Source organism: Mustela erminea, chromosome 8 (genome assembly GCF_009829155.1).
Source record: "Mustela erminea isolate mMusErm1 chromosome 8, mMusErm1.Pri, whole genome shotgun sequence".
Lineage (NCBI taxonomy): Eukaryota > Metazoa > Chordata > Mammalia > Carnivora > Mustelidae > Mustela > Mustela erminea.
Window position 1 is genome coordinate 12,363,567 of NC_045621.1, and position 17,887 is coordinate 12,381,453.

Here is a 17,887-nt window from a genome sequence, read left to right on the forward strand (position 1 = left end):
CTGTCAAATAAATAAATAAAAAATCTTTAAAAAAAAAAAAAAGTCTGGGACACAAAATTTGAAAATTTAATTGTAACTATCTTATTTATAGTCTTTTCACAATTTACCAAATGTTTTCATATCTCTTGTTTCTTTTGATCCTCATGACAGTCCAGGAAGGCAGAGAGAGCAGGTAGGAAGCTTGGTAAAGATAAAGAATCAAAGGACTTAAGTAATTTCCCCAACTTCACACAGCTAACACATGATCAAGTCAGGACCGGATTCCAGGGTTTCTTACATTTAGTCAAGTTCCCCTTCCACATAGTGCACTGAAAAAGGCTATCTGAGAAACATCCAAATTCAGCATTTGCATAGGTAATGGTATAGGAGGTAAAAATTCTTCTTTAAAATAAGATTCCCCCCAATGAATAAACAGAAATCAAATGAGAAATTGTCTGCTTTCCCCTCTGATCATTCTTTTTTTTTCTTTTAAACCAGTTAGAATGTTCATATCAGTGGACTGTTAGGAAGAAATGGAGGAAGGGGAAGCTGGGCTGGTCCAGGAGAGGGTTGGAAGTAAGGCGTGGAGGTACTTGGTTAGAGCAGGGCGGGAGTGAAGAGACTGGGAAGGAGGGAGAGCCTGGAACACTAAGTCAGTGTTTTCAACCTTTTCATTATTGCCTCACTAGGGAGCAATAGACATTTTCCCCCTAATCATCCCTCCATGAAATTTTAACACCATAGATAGACCATATATCTGTTTGTGTACAGTGTGTATTCAGGGCTTTATACATCAAAAGAGTAAGGCTTTCTTCACCCTCTTTGCGCTGGCATTATCCTTGAGAATGCATGAACTAGATGATGTCACTACTCAAAGCATTCCCAGAAAGCCTACTTGCCAGCAAAACTGACCCAAAGTACAGGCAGGAACAAGATAAAGAGCTGGCTGTAGAAGACAGGCGAATGGGCAACGCAAATGTGTCGGTCACTGCCCACATAGACTCAATGATCTTTTAAAAGACACAGAATCAGGGCACTTTGGGTGGCTCATTTGGTTGAGCATTGACTCTTGGCTTCAGCTCAGCTCATGATCTCAGGGTCACGGGATTGAGTCCCCCATGGGGCTCAATGCTCAACTCACAGTCTACGGGAGGTTATTTCCCTCTGCTCCTCCCCCGGCTCACACTCTTTCTTTCTCTCTAAAATGGATATATAAAATCTTAAAAAACAAAAAAAAACACAACAGTCTTATAGAATCTTGACTGAAATTTTTGTATTTGATCAATTTATTCAGGAAAACACTTAACTGGGAGTTAACAAAGTAATGAGTTTCAGATATCTGTGCTTGATGTGTCCCAAAATGTATGGCACATAGGACTGTACACGTGACTGAGAAAAAGAATTTGGTAGTTAATATTTGGGAATAAAGCAAATTGCCAGAAATGTCTTTACCTTTCATTTTTCTAAGTTAATATAAAAAAAAATACCTGAAAGATTCTTTCTGTGCAGCCCATGCATCTTGTCATAATTTGCCTTCAGTTTCTGTTCCACTGTCTTTTTGGCAGGGGTGACCATAGGTGCAGGATACAGCCTGGCCCAGCTGAGTGATGCCTTACATCTTACTGTTTTGGAGCAACCAAAGGAGAAGACTAAGACTTACCGTGCCCTCCTGAAGCATCTGCGGACACTTGCTGGAGCCCAGATAAGGAATATGGCGGTATGCACCCTAGTGTGATACGAAAGAAGCCACAGTTACAGACAGTCTGACAGTCTATTCAGCTTAGCAACATTACTCTGAAGAGGAATCCCCCGTCAATGTCGAACAAGTGTCTACAATATGAGTGTGCGTGTGTGTATGTGCTCAGAGTGAGAGTTACCACACTGCGTGTATGTGTGTGTCCAAAGTGAGAAATGGCATATTATATCACAAGATTATGGCACTGAAGTCTGAAGATGCCCAGATTCTAACCCGGCCTGTCACCCATGAATGGTATGATCCCGGAGAAGCCCCTTGACCTCTTTAAGCCACTTTTTTTTCATTTTAAGAGCTAAAGTCCAACCAAATGGACTGGCCAGCTCTAACAGGCTATGAGATATGTCTTATCCGAGATAGAGTAACAAGAGCCTACATTTCGAAAATACTCTTTTATGGCTGTTTCTTGTCTTAAACCTTTGCGCTGAGCTCAGCTTCTTGACACGTATCCCACATGTCTGTTCTTGGACGTCCCCCAGTTGTCTAGCTTACTGAGGTTTCCTTATTATTCAAGATTTAAGAGTAATGGTTTAGGTCTCTGCCCATTCCACACAGGATGGGTAGTTCAGTGAGACTTTGGTGTGGGGCATTTCTCCTGATCGTCTCTGCCCCTATTTCTGTTGGCCCTCGAAGTTCACTGTATGTTTTCATCCTCTGCATCTTTTGTTCCTTTTTCTCGACCAGGTTATTCTTCTCCACTTCACCCCTTGCCCACCATCCCCTCAAAATTTCTCATTCAAGCCTATGTCTGAGGCAACTTTATTTATTTATTTATTTGGAATAACAGAGATGAATTCTACTGCATGACATTACAACAAGCATTTTGAATGGGAATGCTACATATCCCAATTCTTTAGAGTTTACTCACTCTAGTTCCCCACTTTACCCCCATGTTATTGGACACTCGTGCTAGGGTCAGCTCTCAAAGAAATTTTCTTCCTCATTGCACACAGAAAAAGAACATTTTCTCAAGCAGTAAGCTTGAACTGGGGTTGGGGGTAGGAATCTTGCACAGTATGTGGCCTAACTCTGTTTAGCTCCCCTAAAATCATACCAGATCATTCTAGGAACAAAAAAAGAGAAAAAAATAAAACTTAAGATTCCTATACACGTAATTCCTTATTTTTCAAATAACTAGCTTAAAAATGTTATCTTTTTTTTTTTTATTTAGACTTTAGGGGGACATGTGGTGAGCAGACCTAATTTTTCTGACCTAAATCCCATTTTAGCAGCAGGAAATGCTACCATCAATCTGATATCTAAAGGTAAGAGATAAGCTTTGGACATTCTGTTTTATAATTATCACTGTCTGTTATGTAGCTCCTTTCATAAACCGTGAATTAGGAACTCAAGTATATCTAACTCAGATTCACCAAATATATAGACTACTTCTATACTACCTCAAGTGTTAGGATGAAACTGAGATCGATTATCCCGTTCTCAGATGTTATGTATCTTGTAGATCAGATAAGTTACTGCACCTGGGAGTTTTTCCTAACTGTTTGGCTACATTTATGTACAGTCCAAATTGTAGTATCAAAGCATTTTTTAAATGAGTTGTGTCTCTGCAGTTTTATTTATTTTTTTTATTTTTATTTTTATTTTGGCAACCGCGGCAGGACACGAATGTACCCACAGTTTTAAAGCTTTAGAGCACATTTCAGAGTTTTATTTTTTAAAGGTTTTATTTATTTATTTATTTATTTATTTGACAGAGAGGAATCACAAGTAGTTGGAGAGGCAGGTAGAGAGAGAGAGAGAGAGAGAAGCAGGCTCCCTGCTGAGCAGAGAGCCCGATGCGGGACTCGATCCCAGGACCCTGAGATCATGACCTGAGCCGAAGGCAGCGGCTTAACCCACTGAGCCACCCAGGCGCCCCCAGAGTTTTATAAAGATGGAAATTTTTCTTATAGGATTTTTCCTTCTCTTTTTTTAAGATTTTTTTTTAAGATTTTATTTATTAATTTGACAGAGATCACAAGTAGGCAGAGAGGCAGGCAGAGAGAGAAGGGGAAGCAGGCTCCCTACTGAGCAGAGAGCCTGATGCAGGGCTTGATCGATCCCAGGACCCTGAGATCACGACCTGAGTGGAAGGCAGAGGCTTAACCCACTAAGCCCCCCAGGTGCCCCTAAGATTTTATTTTTAAGTAATTTTATACCCAGCGTGTGGCTCAAACTCACAACCCCAAGACTAAGAGTCACATGTCCACTGAATGAGCAGCCAGACACCCCTAGAACTTTTCATCCTAAACAGAATCAAATTTGTGGAGCGTATTCCTCATTACTTCTCTCTTCATTGAAAGACAGCTTGAGCTTGGCCAAGGGAAAATTATTTAAATTTAGTGAAATAACAATAAATGTATATTATTCATAGAGCTATTGATATAAGATACCCTCTCTTTGATTAAAATCACGTTTTTAGGGGCACCTGGTGACAGTCAGTTGAGCGTCCAGCTCTTGATTTCGCCTCAGGTCATGATCTCAGAGTTACGGGATTAAGCCCTGCTTCAGGATCTGTGCTGAGCAGGAAGCCTGCTTGGGATTCTCTCTCTCCCTCCCTGCCCACCCCCCTCCCAGCTCGTGTATGTGCTCACTCTCTCCCAAAGAAAGAAAGAAAGAGAGAGAGAGAAGGAAAGAAAGAAAGATAACACATTTAAAAAACAAATACAGTGACTCAAATAAGAGAGTACTGTAAACTGCTTATGAAAGACAAGCTATGTATCAGGCATTCCACCTCTGCTACCTGTCCCATCTCCAGCACTTTGAACAGATCATTTAACCTCTCTAGACCTCTGGACCTCAGTTTTTCCATTTGTGAAACAGATTGTACTAGGTTGTTTCCCAATAGCTTTAAAGTTCTTCAAGGCCAAAATTTGTGAGCGGTGTGTAATGGGTGCTAAGAACCAGAAAAGAATTTTCTTTTTCTCTCTTTTTTTTAAGACTCAATTTATTTATTTAAGAGAGAGGAAGAAAGAGCATGCATGAGTGGGGTTAGAGACTGAGGCAGAGGGAGAAGCAGACTCCCTGCTGAACGGGGAGCCCAGCACAGGGCTCGACCCCAGGATCCTGAGATCATGACCTGAACCAAAGGCAGGTGCTTAACTGACTGAGCCACCCATGGGCTCTCAGAAAAGACTTTTGAGATTATCTGATCCAACCTTCTCATTCTACAGATGAGGAACCAGAAGCCCCAAAGGTTCTGTGACTTGCCTAAGGTTTTTCAGTGTGGAAGCTGTAACTAGAAATCACATCTTCTGGCTTGTCGCTTGCACTCTTTCTTTCCACCAGATGCAGCACACCTACCCCTTGCTACATACTCTTTTGTTTGATAAATGCATTCTAATCAAGATCATTTTCTCTAATAGAAGGAGAACGGCAGATTCCTTTAAACAGCCTTTTCCTTGAGAGATCATCTGAAGCCAGCCTTAAATCCGAAGAGATTGTGTTATCTGTTTATATTCCCCACTCTACTCAGGTAAAGGCTTCCTGACTCACTGCCCACCTGGAGGGAGCCCTGCTTACCCTGCAGGGAGACTTTGGGGCTGCTCTCAGAAAGGGGCAGATTCTCAGAGGACCATTTGGTTTGCTTTCCTACCAGGGCAACACTGTGACTTTCCTGGACCCTTGGCACTTTTGCCTTTGTGGCTCCCTTCCTCCATAAAAAGTAAAATAAAAATACGACTCTATTGGTATAAAGATGAAAATAACCCAAATCGTATTCATAGTGTTATATATTCATTATTATTATATTCATTTTTTTCTTTTGTTTTTAAAAGAACTTTAGAGGAAAACATTTCTTGATTTTTAATAATGTTGGAGAGTGACTGATGGGAGCTCCACTTGTGGTGAGCACAGTATAAGGTAGAGAGATGCTGAATCACTATGTTGTAGACCTGAAACTAATCTAATGTAACATTGTGTGTCAACTATACTGACATAAAAAATTTTTTTAAAAAAAGAATAACATTTCTGTGGGCCCTATCCCTCTGCAAACAGAGAGCCCTTTGTGTGAAGAGTTGAATTTTTGGTTTCAGATAAATATTTATCTTAGCCAAGACTGAGAAAAATTATAATCAGTTTCATCTACAAGTTTCTAGTAAATGAAAGTTTATGATCATAAAGATAATTCCAAATCAACTAACATTTATTAACTACTTTAAATAAAATTATTTATTTATTAACCACCTACCATTCAACATGTCAAGCATAGTGCTAAATCCAGAAGACACTTCATGTATTCCTAAGACATGGGTTTCTGTCCTCAAAGGTCTCTAGATCTGAGAGCAAGGGCTTGAAATTGGAAACAGCTAATTAGGAAATGTGTGCGCAGAGAGCCAGCGTAGTTCCAGCGACAGGGCTGGAACTTGCGTGTTGCTCAGAAGGGAGGGAAAGCAGCTGGGATAGAGCAAAGATCAGGGGAGAGAAGTGGGTGCTCATTCCAGGCGGGAGAGCAGCTAGGGTTGGGGACTACGTGGAATGGCAGGTTGGAGGCTGGGCAACAGGGCAGGGGCGCTGGGGCAGCCCTGTGCGATGTGGCGGGGAGGGAGGCTGGGGCTCCGTCACCGAGCAGATCTACTGTTCCATCAGGGGGTTTGTTTGTATATGTCCTAGCGGACAGCCATCTCTAAAGTCTTTAAAGCAAGGTAAAATCTGAATGAAAATGGTATTTTAGGAAAGCCAATCTAACGAGAAAAATAGAGGATAAGCTGGTTGGAGGAGAAACTGGAGGTTGAATGGCCAGTTCAGAGGTTACTGCGGTCGTGCCATAATTCAGGTGGGCATAAGCGTGTGGCAGCAGGACTAGAGAGGAAAGTCCCCACCAGTCAGTACAATGGACTAAATAATCAAGTTTGTCACTTTCGCTTTCTAAATTAAAAATGTTCTATCTTTGACAGGGTCGGCGGTGGCACCCCTACCCCCACCAAGATGCCAGCCACACAGTTTCTCCTACTCTGTGGCTCTAATATCTCACACTAGTAATGAGATTAAATCTAGAATGAGAGATTGAAACCTGGAAGGCACTTTGAAGACCATATGATCCAGTGGTTTCCAAGCTTCATTTTTTTTTTTAAGAGTAAAACTCGTCATTCACATGAAATTTATGTAGAATGCCAAACCAAAACCGTTCAAAGTGGAGGTGTAGTTCCTCCCGAGAGCCACCCCCCCACCTCCATTCTCCCTTACTCCTCTCAGCAGCCCTGGAGGCGCTGTCTGATCAAATCTTACCTTTTCATTTTTAAGGAAATTAAGACCCAAGCAGTTTAAATCCCTTGCCTGAGGCCACATGTGGTAACTCAGAGTAGAAAGTAGGTGACTGTCAAGTCTGGAACCAGACTGCTTAGATTTCAACCCCAATTCTGCCACTTGCTGCATGACCTTGTACAGGTTGTATAGCCTCTCAGTTTCCTCATCAGTAGATTAGAAGTGAGTACGGTTGCTCTCAGGATCAAATTTTAATTCCTATAAAGCACGGGGGCTGGTATTCCCAGCCAGCACTGGTCCAAAGCATCAGGTACAGGATCCTCTTCATTACAACTCATCATCAGAGCTGTGGCTCTGCAGCAGACAGTGGAGAAGAACATTAAATATTCTGAATGTTTTTCTGTTTCCAGTGGCACTTTGTGTCCGGACTCCGGCTGGCCCAGCGTCAGGAGAATGCTTTTGCCATTGTCAATGCCGGCATGAGTGTGAAGTTTGAAGATGGTACAGACACGATTAAGGACCTTCAAATGTTCTATGGAAGTGTTGGCCCCACCGTTGTCTCTGCAAGCCAAACGTGCAAGCGGCTCCTTGGGAGGTATGTCCCAGCACATGTGCACCTAGAACTCGGGCTTTGTATTTTTTTTTTAATATTTTATTTATTTATTTGATAGAGAGAGAGATCACGAGTAGGCAGAGAGGCAGGCAGAGAGAGAGGGAAGAAGCAGGCTCCCTGCTGAGCAGAGAGCCCGATGCGGGGCTTGATCCCAGGACCCTGAGATCCTGACCTGAGCTGAAGGCAGAGGCTTTAACCCACTGAGCCACCCAGGTGCCCCACGGGCTTTGTATTTTAATGTCTTAATGAAAATAGCACTTGGAGAATTTTTTTTTGATTCCATACATATTACATAATCATATATGAAATTTAAGTGCTGTGGAAGAATAGAAAGAAAATAAAAGTCACTCAAAAGCCAACCTTCTTAAAGATACAATTCTTTTTTTGCAGTTTCTCTAGAAAGAGGAATCTAATCTAAGTAGATAGTATTTTCAAATTTTCATTTTTAAATTAACTTGCAAAATAAGTCAGTGTTTCTAATACTGTACCCTAAGACATCTGAAAACGTCCTTACACCAGAGAAAGAAGGTGAAATATTCAAGAAGGTTAAATGGGCCTTCCTCCTATCACTCTCATTGTTTCTAGTGTTTGGAAAGTAAGTTTTAAAAATTCTTCCAACCAGTGCTTTTACGATCATTTTTATCCACCTGTAATAGTCACTGTCAGCAATGCAATGCAACTACATGCAGCTTTCTTTCTCAGACACTAAAATGAGTTGATGCTCTCAAAGCATTTCTGTAGAAAATCTTTACTTGTGAAAATGTTACAACTGTCATCAATAATTGGGTCATTTGCTGGTCATTACCGTGTATGTGTGCGCCAGGCGTGGCCTGTTTGCTGGGGATGCGGCAATGAACAAAACACAGTTCCAGATCTTGGGAAACTCTGGTTTTACTACTTTGTTACCCCAGCTCTTTGAAAACCCATGGCTTTCCCAGGCCGTGGAATTACAGGTAATAATAAAGGAGGGTGGTAAGGAAATAGGAAACCACCGCAGCAGATTCTAAAGAAAGCTAGTGACGTATGGGTGGGTGTATTGTCCAGACTTCAAAGATGAATATGGGTTTTCTCCATCTTTCCTTGCTCTGTCAGTTTAGGCTGTCTTCCCCGTCCTGTGGCGTGTTTGCATTCTTTTCTTTTCTTTTTTTTTTTTAAATTTTTGTAACTACTTTTTTTTTTTAATTTTTCATTTTGCTCTGAGGCCGTGGAATGACCACATGCTGAGTGATGCATGCAGATGGGTCCTGGATGAGATTTACATTCCGCCAGCGGCCAAGGATGGCATGGTAGAGTACAGGCGAACCCTCATCGTCAGCTTACTCTTCAAATTCTACCTCAGAGTGAGGCGAGGATTGAATAAAATGGTAAATGACTTCTCTGGGTCTCTGAGTGCCTGATACTCTGAGCGTGAGTCTGCATAGGAAGGACTTCCCTTCTTTTCCCTAATGCAGCAAGGGTATCCGGAGGGGATGGAGCCCGCAGTGCGGTGCTTCCTAGCCTCCCTCCTCCCTCTCCTGCCCTCTCCCTTCTCCTCCTGTCCTGGGCTGGGAAGGGGACAGTCTTGCTATGACATTTGCTCTATAGGTTGTGTGACAATACTAATATGCAATAGCCAGTTGGTCTACAGTATTGAAAAGCTTTCAGTAATTACAACATCTTTTCCTATTTTAAGAAAATTTTCTTGTTAAAACAATACCTTCTTTAATGTTTACAAAATGTGGCTAAGCCAAAAAGGAAACGAAAATCCTTTGTAATCCCATGACGCATAGCTAACTGTGATTAATATTTTAGGGTGTATCCTTCTAAGCTCTTCTTTATGGGTGTGTGTACATACGTGTCACTCGAATGCGTCTATAGAACTGTTTAGCGTAGCTTGCTTGTTTCACTTAGTAACAAACAGCTTTCAGTATCATTAAATATTCTTCATGACAAAATGATGTAATGGTTGCATGATGTGTCCATGGATAGATGAGCCATTATTTGATCTGTTCCTTATTTTTGGATATTTAGATTGGTTCTGGTTTTTTAACTTTTTTTCTTACCTGGCCTAGTTTAAAATGACCTTCACAGGCACTGTTTCTCAGAATGTGGTTCATGACTGTCAATGTCCCCATGATAAGTCATGAGCTGATCCAAAAATGACAGATAAATGACTATACACACATTTCTTTTATGGGTGAAAGCTTTACTCTGTTAATTCAACCAGTCCTTTTTTTATCATTTTTACTAACATTATTTATCATTAGCAGTATTATAATATTCTATTATAGATTATTATATACTCTTATTTATTATATATGTTCAGTATATAGATATATAATCTATATAACCTTAATGTTATTACATATAATTTATTAAGTATCTGTCTCTTGTTTTATAGTCTTATATATTATTATATGTTCTCTTACAGATTATGATTATATACTCTATCTTTATAGAAAATGCAAAAACAGAGAAACAAAGATTTTAAAAATCAGCTATAAGCCAATAATCCTACCATAAAGACTGTCAACATTTGGAATACATACATATATAGTTCTCTTTTCTTTTTTTTTTTTACAAGAAAAAGGGATCATACCATACATAAACTTTTGTAATTGATTTTTTACTTAATTATAATTCATGAGCACTTAATGTCCATAAATATACTTCTACAAAATCATTTTAATAACTGCAAAATATTTTATCTCATGGATGTTCCATAATTCGTTTAGTCAGTTCCCTCTTACTGGATATTTAGGTTAATTCTAGTTTCCTTACTCTGACAAATGATCTGTAGCTGAACGTCCTAGTAGATTAATCTTCATCTCCTCCTTCAGTTGCTTCTTTGAGATATGCACAGAAGACTGGCCCTGACTTGAAAACACAGCTTCCATTTGGAAGTGTACATATTTCCACCCTTTCTAAAGGAGAGCTGGTCATAAAGGAAGTCTCTACTTCCTAGAAATAGCTTTCACTTTCCTGTGTGTGTGAGCAGATAACCGTCGTGCTGCTGCCAGCCTAGGGAGCTCAAAGCTCAGGGCTCTCTCCCAGCAGACCTCGAGACTAGTATCTGGGAGAATAAATTGGATAGCCTATTTCTATGTATGTTTCTCCAAGCCAGTGACTCAGAATGTAAAATTAAATGTGAAACAATCTTCTTTTCAGGATCCCCAGAAGTTTCCTGATATCCCAGAAAATTCCATGAGTGCTCTAGAAGATTTCCCCATAAAAACACCCCAAGGAATTCAGATGTTCCAGGTCAGTGGGTAGAGTTTTTCATTTTTTAATCTTTCTATGCATCCAGATGTATGCATTATGCATATATCTTCCTCTTTTCAATAGCTATACTTTTTATTATTTGTAAGGGCCAGTTGACATTACCCATTGTCACTCACACACAGTTTCATAATTTGTTTGGTTTAACTTCTTTGCTTTTACTCAGGCTTCAAAGGAATTAGATTCTTAATGTTCCTCCTCAGCTATTTCAGTTTTGTTGCTTAAAACGTTCTCCTCTTCTTAGTGAATGCCTGTCCTTTCTTCAAAACCTAGGTCTACATTCACTGCTTCTAGGAAGCCTTCCCTGCTTTAATAAAGTCATCCTAAATCCCCCAGGAACTTGTGTATTTTTTTTGTACCATATTAGCTGTACAAACTGTTCTTTAATGCTAAATGAAGTTGATCATGTTATTTTAATATGTGTTTGTGTGTATTCTGACACCCTTAAACGCTTATCGAATCTTCAAGGATGAGAACAGTGTCTTCCTTTTGGAGAGGTGAGGGGTAGATTATAACCAGAATATATCTCTTACCACAGTACTCAATGGACATTTATTAACTTTGGCTCACAGATATGGATATCAGTTGCCTATAGTTTTTCCTGACTTGTGAAGAAGCCAGATATACAGACCCAGTTTTTGGTGCATGAGAATGTCTGCAAGTAAAACAATTGTTTTATTTATTGACAGTGCGTGGATCCCTACCAATCCCCACAAGACCCTGTCGGCCACCCAGTCATGCACCAGTCAGCCATCAAACATGCTACAGGGGAGGCTGTATTTAGTGATGATATGCCGCCTTTTGCCCGAGAACTCTTCCTCGCTGTAACAACCAGCACCAGAGCTCACGCAAAGATCATGTAAGGAAATAAAAGACACTTCTTTGTATTACTGGAATGCATTCACAGTTTCACATTAAAGTTGAGAACTTACGGGGCGCCTGGGTGGCTCAGTCGGTTAAGTATCTGCTTTTGGCTCAGATCATGATCCCAGGGTTCTGGGATCGGGACCTTGTTCAGCAGGGAGCCTGCTCCTCCCTTTCTCTCTGCCTGCCACTCTCCCTGCTTGTGCTCTCTCTCTCTCTCTGTGTCAAATAAATAAATAAAATCTTTAAAAATAAATAGATAAAATCAAGACCTTATTATATATTTAAATTAACTAAGAATATTCATTTCCTCTTCTGTTTGGAAATCGGTCCTTTTTTTTTTTTTAAATCAGTCCTTTTTTAAACAAATTTTTGAAAGAAACTAATGCCAAGAGTCCAAACACCTGCTAAACATTGGCACTTTTCAGCATCAAAGTTTGTCCCATGATTTAGGTATGAGGTACATTGTAGTTTTTCCCTGGGTTTGAGGAATCATTTATGTTTGATGTACCCTTTCAAATTGTCCCTCCTAGATCAATTGATGCTTCAGAAGCCCTGGCCCTTCCAGGTGTTGTTGATGTGATAACAGCAGAGGACGTCCCAGGAGCTAATAACCTTCAGGGAGAGATCCTCTATGCGCAGAATGAGGTGTGTAGTTTGTATGGGGCCTATTATTCAAATGCCTGTTTAGAAAATCAAAATGACTATTCGTTGCAACTCTAACATCCATGGACTCATGTTCACATCACAAAAACAGGGAACCAAGGACTCCACATCCGTGATTCTCAAGTTCTCTCTTGAATTGTGGACCCTTTTAAGATTCTGATCATAAGCCATAAGCCCTGTCAAAGATGACTTCTTAAAAAAAGATTACGAAACCATAGAAGCAATATAGGACATTAAAAGAACCAACAGAGTTCCAAGATGACTGGATTAAAGTGTGTGATATGGGAATAGTGAGGAATGCAGCTGGAGACAGTCAGAAGCCAAGTAGTGAAGTTCTGTCCTCGGTTTTTGTACCCTCTAAATCCCACTCAGTCCAGTGTTTAAATTTATTCTCATAGGTAGAAAATAATCTTTCTTTTGGTCACAAGAACCCAGTGGGTAAATGTAAGAGTGTGGGAACAGTAATCCCTTTTTAGTAATTCTGTGTCTTAGCTAATGGCGACACGTGGCTTTTCTGTAGGTGATTTGCGTGGGTCAGATTGTCTGCACGGTAGCCGCTGACACCTATGCTCATGCAAGAGAGGCGGCTGAGAAAGTGAAGATCACTTACGAAGACATAGAACCACGGATTATCACCATCGAGGTAGTCAGGCCACTTCATGTCTTCTAGAATGACTAGGGCCGTATACACCCTGCAGAACACAACTGGTGGAATCATCAAACAGTAGCATCCGGGTTCCATCTATACCCTGCTTGGTGTTATCTGTAGTTTCAGAGTGAAGGCTCTAGCAATCTGCACCTTGAGACATAATACTGAGAATTTCCCTGCCTGGATTTCCCCTTCCTTCCTGTGACCACTACTTCTCCCATTGCCCCTTGCCAGGGCAGGTCCTCAGAATACAAGTAAGTAACCCCAGAGCAATGTCCTTATGGCCTCCCTGTAAAACTAGTCAGTGGGAAAACCCAGAGCACTGGGAAACTGGCAACAGTTGTTAACATGTACTGAATTACAGTCTGGGTCCTCTGTCTCCTGCACACTTCCTCCAAGCTCTGGAGACAGAAAACCCAGGTTTGAATTCTGACTCCATCTTTTAGAGGCCTGTCAATAGCAATGAAAGTTTGGGCAAGTCCTTAAATTCCTATTACTTTCTCAACTGTAGAATGGCAACTATGAAAGCACCTACATAAAATATCATTGTGAGGGTTAGATGAGAAAACCCAAGTAAAATGCTTAGAACAGCACCAGGGAGACATGGAATGCATGCATCTTTGTTATTATTTTTGTTTTAGTAGTTGTTAGTGGAGGCATAGTGCTTTGTAGCCCGTGTTTAGCAAAGCGCTGAACCCACGGTCCACCTTATTAAATGTGTGTGATGGAGAGAGAGATGAATACGTGGGTACTTGAGCAGTATGAAACCCAGCCAAGTAGGCTGCAGTCTTTAATATCCTCTGATTCTCCTCTGTTCTTCCCAAGAGTTGCCAAGTTCAGGTCTTTCCCAGTTATCTTTTAAATAAATGCCTTTAAGTCTGCCCCTTTCTTTCCAATCTCAGTTTCTTGTACTCCATTTCAACCTACCTAACCACCACATTAACTCTTCTAAGCCTCCATGTTCACCAGGTCACTTTTCTTATATAATCATGTCTCCCTTGATAAGGTTCTCAGCATAGAACTCAAGGTCTTTCATAGTCCAACCTCATTGCCCCCTTTGAAGCTCATCCAGCTCCTTCCTGATAGAAAAACTGCTCCCCAGCCCGCCTGACCTTGTTCTCTTTTTGGCCCCTCAGCTTGTTTTCAACCTCAAACTATTGCTTTGAGGTGCCCTTGACTTCAAATGATTTCCCCTCCTGTCTCTAACTGTCCTAATTCCATGCAATTCAGCACCTAATTTAGGTCACCTAGACAAGACCATTTCTGATCATTTGCACCTCCACCAGCCTCCTCCTGGGACTCTCTCTACCCTCTTATCCCATCCCCCACGCACACCACAAAGTTGGCACCTGTATACCCTACTGCCTCAGGTCACCCCTCAACAATCTAGAGGGGGGAAACAATCTATGCTTGTTTCCCCCTCAGCTCTTCCTCAGAGCCTTGAACAAAACTGAGTTACCAGTGCCTGTAGTACATCGTATCCCAGTTCCTGCTGGCTCTCCACACTGCTCAGATTGTCTGTTGTGTTGTGTGAATATCTGAAAAAGCAAGAGCATAGCCGTTTGATGGGGGATGACTGACTTATTAGGATGTGAAAAAAAAAACTTTTATTGTTTTGGTTTATTGGTTTTTCTCTTGCAGCAAGCGCTAGAGCACAATTCATTTCTTTCCGTTGAAAAGAAAGTGGAGCAAGGAAATGTAGAGCAAGCCTTTAAATACGTTGATCAAATCCTTGAAGGTAAGTGGTCTTGGGCCAGAGAAGTAACTCCTCTGAAGTTGAAGGCTCTAGGTTTAGTCATCTGGTTTTAGAAATACTGAAACTCCAAGGCAGAGCTCTCAACCCTAGTGTGATTTTTTAAATCAAAATTAAAATACACAAATAGTAAGTTTACAGTTTGATGAAATTTTATGTATCAGTACAAGTCTATGTAAACACTACCCACATCAAGAAACAGAACACTTCCAGGATGCCTGGCTGGCTCTGTTGGAGAGCATGCAACTCTTGATCTTGGGGCTGTGAGGTCGAACCCCATGTTGGGTATAGAGATTATTTAAAATAAAATCTTTAGAAATATATATATAGAACACTTCCAGCAGCCCAGAAAGCTTCCTCTTGCCCTCTCTCAATCAATAGTTCTCCCAAAGGTCTTTATCACTACAGAAAAGTTTTACCTCTTTTGAACTTCATACAAATTGTTGCATAGATCAGTAGTTCTTTTTCATTGTTTAGGAGTATTCCATTGTATAAATAATTCCACAATTTATTTATCCATTCTACCATTGATGGACTATTTAGCTATTTTCAACTTGATGTTATGAATAAAGTTTCTATAATATTGCACATATCTTTTGGTGAACATAAGCAATCATTTCCATTGAAATATACCCATGAATAGAATTGCTAAATAATAGTATTTTTATGTATTTACCTTTAGTAGTTAATGTCAAACATTTATTTTTTTTTTAAAGATTTTATTTTTTTATCAGAGAGAGAGAGGGGGAGAGAGCGAGCACAGGCAGACAGAATGGCAGGCAGAGGCAGACGGAGAAGCAGGCTCCCTGCTGAGCAAGGAGCCCGATGTGGGACTCGATCCCAGGATGCTGGGATCATGAATGTCAAACATTTAAAAAAAATTTGTTCCAGTTTGTACTCCTATTAACAATTATGAGAGTTCCATTGTTATGTTGTTGTCATTAGTCTTTTTAGTTTTATCTAATCTGGTGGAGTAATATCTCATTGTAGTTTCCATTGAATTTCTTTGATGACTAATGATACTGAATCCTTTTCATATGTGTATTGGCCCTTTTTAGATCCTCTCTTGTGTAATATTTGGTCAAATCTTTTGCCTGTTTTTAAATTAATTAAAAGTGATAATTATAATAATATATTACTATAATTATTATACAACTACTTATCTAATAATTACTTGATTTTCTTATAAATTCATAGAAGTTTTCTATGTTTTTGGTATAAGTTCTTTGTTGGTTGTAAGTATTGCACGTATCTTCTCCCAGGCTGTGGGTTGTGTGTTCACTGTCCTCATTATTCTTTATCATGAACAAAAGTTCTTGATTTTAATGAAGAACAACTTGACAGTCTTTTCTTTATGATGCCCAGTGTTGTTGAGCTGTCTTACTTGCTGAAATTCTACTGTAAGTCTTGAAATCTGAAAGTATAGAGTCCTTTTGTTAATTCTTTCTCAATATGACCTTAGCTATAATAGGTTCTTTGCATTTCCGTGTACATTTATTGTCAGCTCATCAATTTTCACTAAAAATAACTTCCTGGGATTTTGGTTGGAATTGCATAGAAACAATATCAATTTAGAGACTGAAAATATTAATAGTATTAAGTTCCAATCTATGAGCAAGATAGGCACTGCCTTTTACTTGGGTTTTCTTTAATTTCTCTCAGTAACTATAGAGATTTTGCATATCCTTCTCAATATTTATACCTAGTATTTGGTGTTTTGTGATGCTGTTAAAAATGATATTTATTTTTATTTCATTTTCTATTTGTGTCTAATATATAAAAATGCAATTACCTTTTATTTACCTTTTTAATTTTTTATTTAAATTCAATTAGCCAACACATATTACATCATTAGTTTCAGATGTATTGTTCAGTAATTCATCAGTTGAATCTAAAACCCAGTGCTCATCACATCACGTGCCCTCTGCCACAATTAGCTTTTATATCTTGATCTTATATCTAAGAACTTTACTAAATTCACTTACTATTTTAAAAGTCTTGTAGATTCTCTTGAATTTTCTATATATACAAACATATCACGACAATTTTATTTATCTTTTCCAGTCTTGACACTGTAATTTGTTGGTTTACTTGTTTGTCTGCTTTGACTTACTGAACTGGCAAAGACCTAGTTAGTATGACTTTTTTAAGTTTTTATTATTTATTTATTTGAGAGAGAGAAAGAGAGCGAGCACAAGCAGGGGGAGTAGCAGAGGGAAGCAGCCCCACCCCTCACCCCCCTGCTTGCTGATTTGAGAGCCTGTTGCTGGACTCAATCCCAGGATCCTGGGATCATGACCTGAGCTGAAGGCAAACACTCAACTGACTGAGCCACCCAGGCACCTTGATATTTTTTAAATACCAATGCTCAGATCCCACCTCATACCAATGAAATCAGAACTTTGAGTACAGGGTGAGAGCATCAGTATTTATCTAAAAGCTCCCCAGATGATCCTAAAGTGTATCCAGGATTGAGAAGCACAGTTCTTTAAAGAGAATTACTTCCAGTCTTGGGTAAGAGAAGATAGTAATTTTCACAGAATCTTTTACCCTCTTCTAGAGAGTTGGAACAGAGAGTTCTGTAAGCTTTTAATCTTTTATGAAAACCTGGAAGAGAGCTTTTTTTTGGACCTTTTTGCATGACTCACATTTTGTTGTCCAAAGAAATAATTTCAAGACATCCTCTGGCTCCTGGCAAAAATAAACTTCTCACTTATTTTAACAGCATAGGAATCTTTTGACCAATTTTTGTTGTTGTTGTTACTCTTAATTAAATTATAGTTGACATACATTTAAAGTAAAAATACTGAAGGATATAGTATTTTCTTTCACTTTAAAGTAAAAATGTCCTCCAAATACTGAAACTAGGGCCAAATGCCTCTTCTGTTATAACCTAGAAAAATGATAAGGGTACACTGAGCAAGCCAAAAATCTCAGCTAAACCAGCAGGAGCAGGCTGCCTGTTTTTAGGCTTTTAGGGAAAGAAACGACCTCAGCTCTGCCATTTTAAACTTTGTGTCCTTTCATGAACTGTTGATCTTCTGTGACTCAATAATCCTGACATCACCAGACTGAGGTCCATATTGTTGCTTATCCTCCGCCCCTCCCCGTTTTACAGAGGAGGAAACACGAGGGTTTCATAACTCAGCC

General features: G+C 39.7%; 1 protein-coding gene across 6 annotated transcripts in view; it reads left to right on the forward strand.

The window, feature by feature from the left end:
* Positions 1-17,887, forward strand: part of LOC116597121 (aldehyde oxidase 4-like) — a 58,616-nt gene that overhangs the window by 19,020 nt on the left and 21,709 nt on the right. For all 6 annotated transcript variants that reach the window (XM_032354360.1, XM_032354365.1, XM_032354361.1 and 3 more), the window contains 10 exons: positions 1,545-1,696; positions 2,904-2,997; positions 5,098-5,207; positions 7,345-7,529; positions 8,749-8,911; positions 10,695-10,787; positions 11,495-11,664; positions 12,203-12,317; positions 12,856-12,978; positions 14,626-14,722. In XM_032354360.1, the coding sequence (XP_032210251.1) occupies positions 1,545-1,696; positions 2,904-2,997; positions 5,098-5,207; positions 7,345-7,529; positions 8,749-8,911; positions 10,695-10,787; positions 11,495-11,664; positions 12,203-12,317; positions 12,856-12,978; positions 14,626-14,722 (1,302 nt within the window). The remainder of the gene's footprint in view (positions 1-1,544; positions 1,697-2,903; positions 2,998-5,097; positions 5,208-7,344; positions 7,530-8,748; positions 8,912-10,694; positions 10,788-11,494; positions 11,665-12,202; positions 12,318-12,855; positions 12,979-14,625; positions 14,723-17,887) is intronic.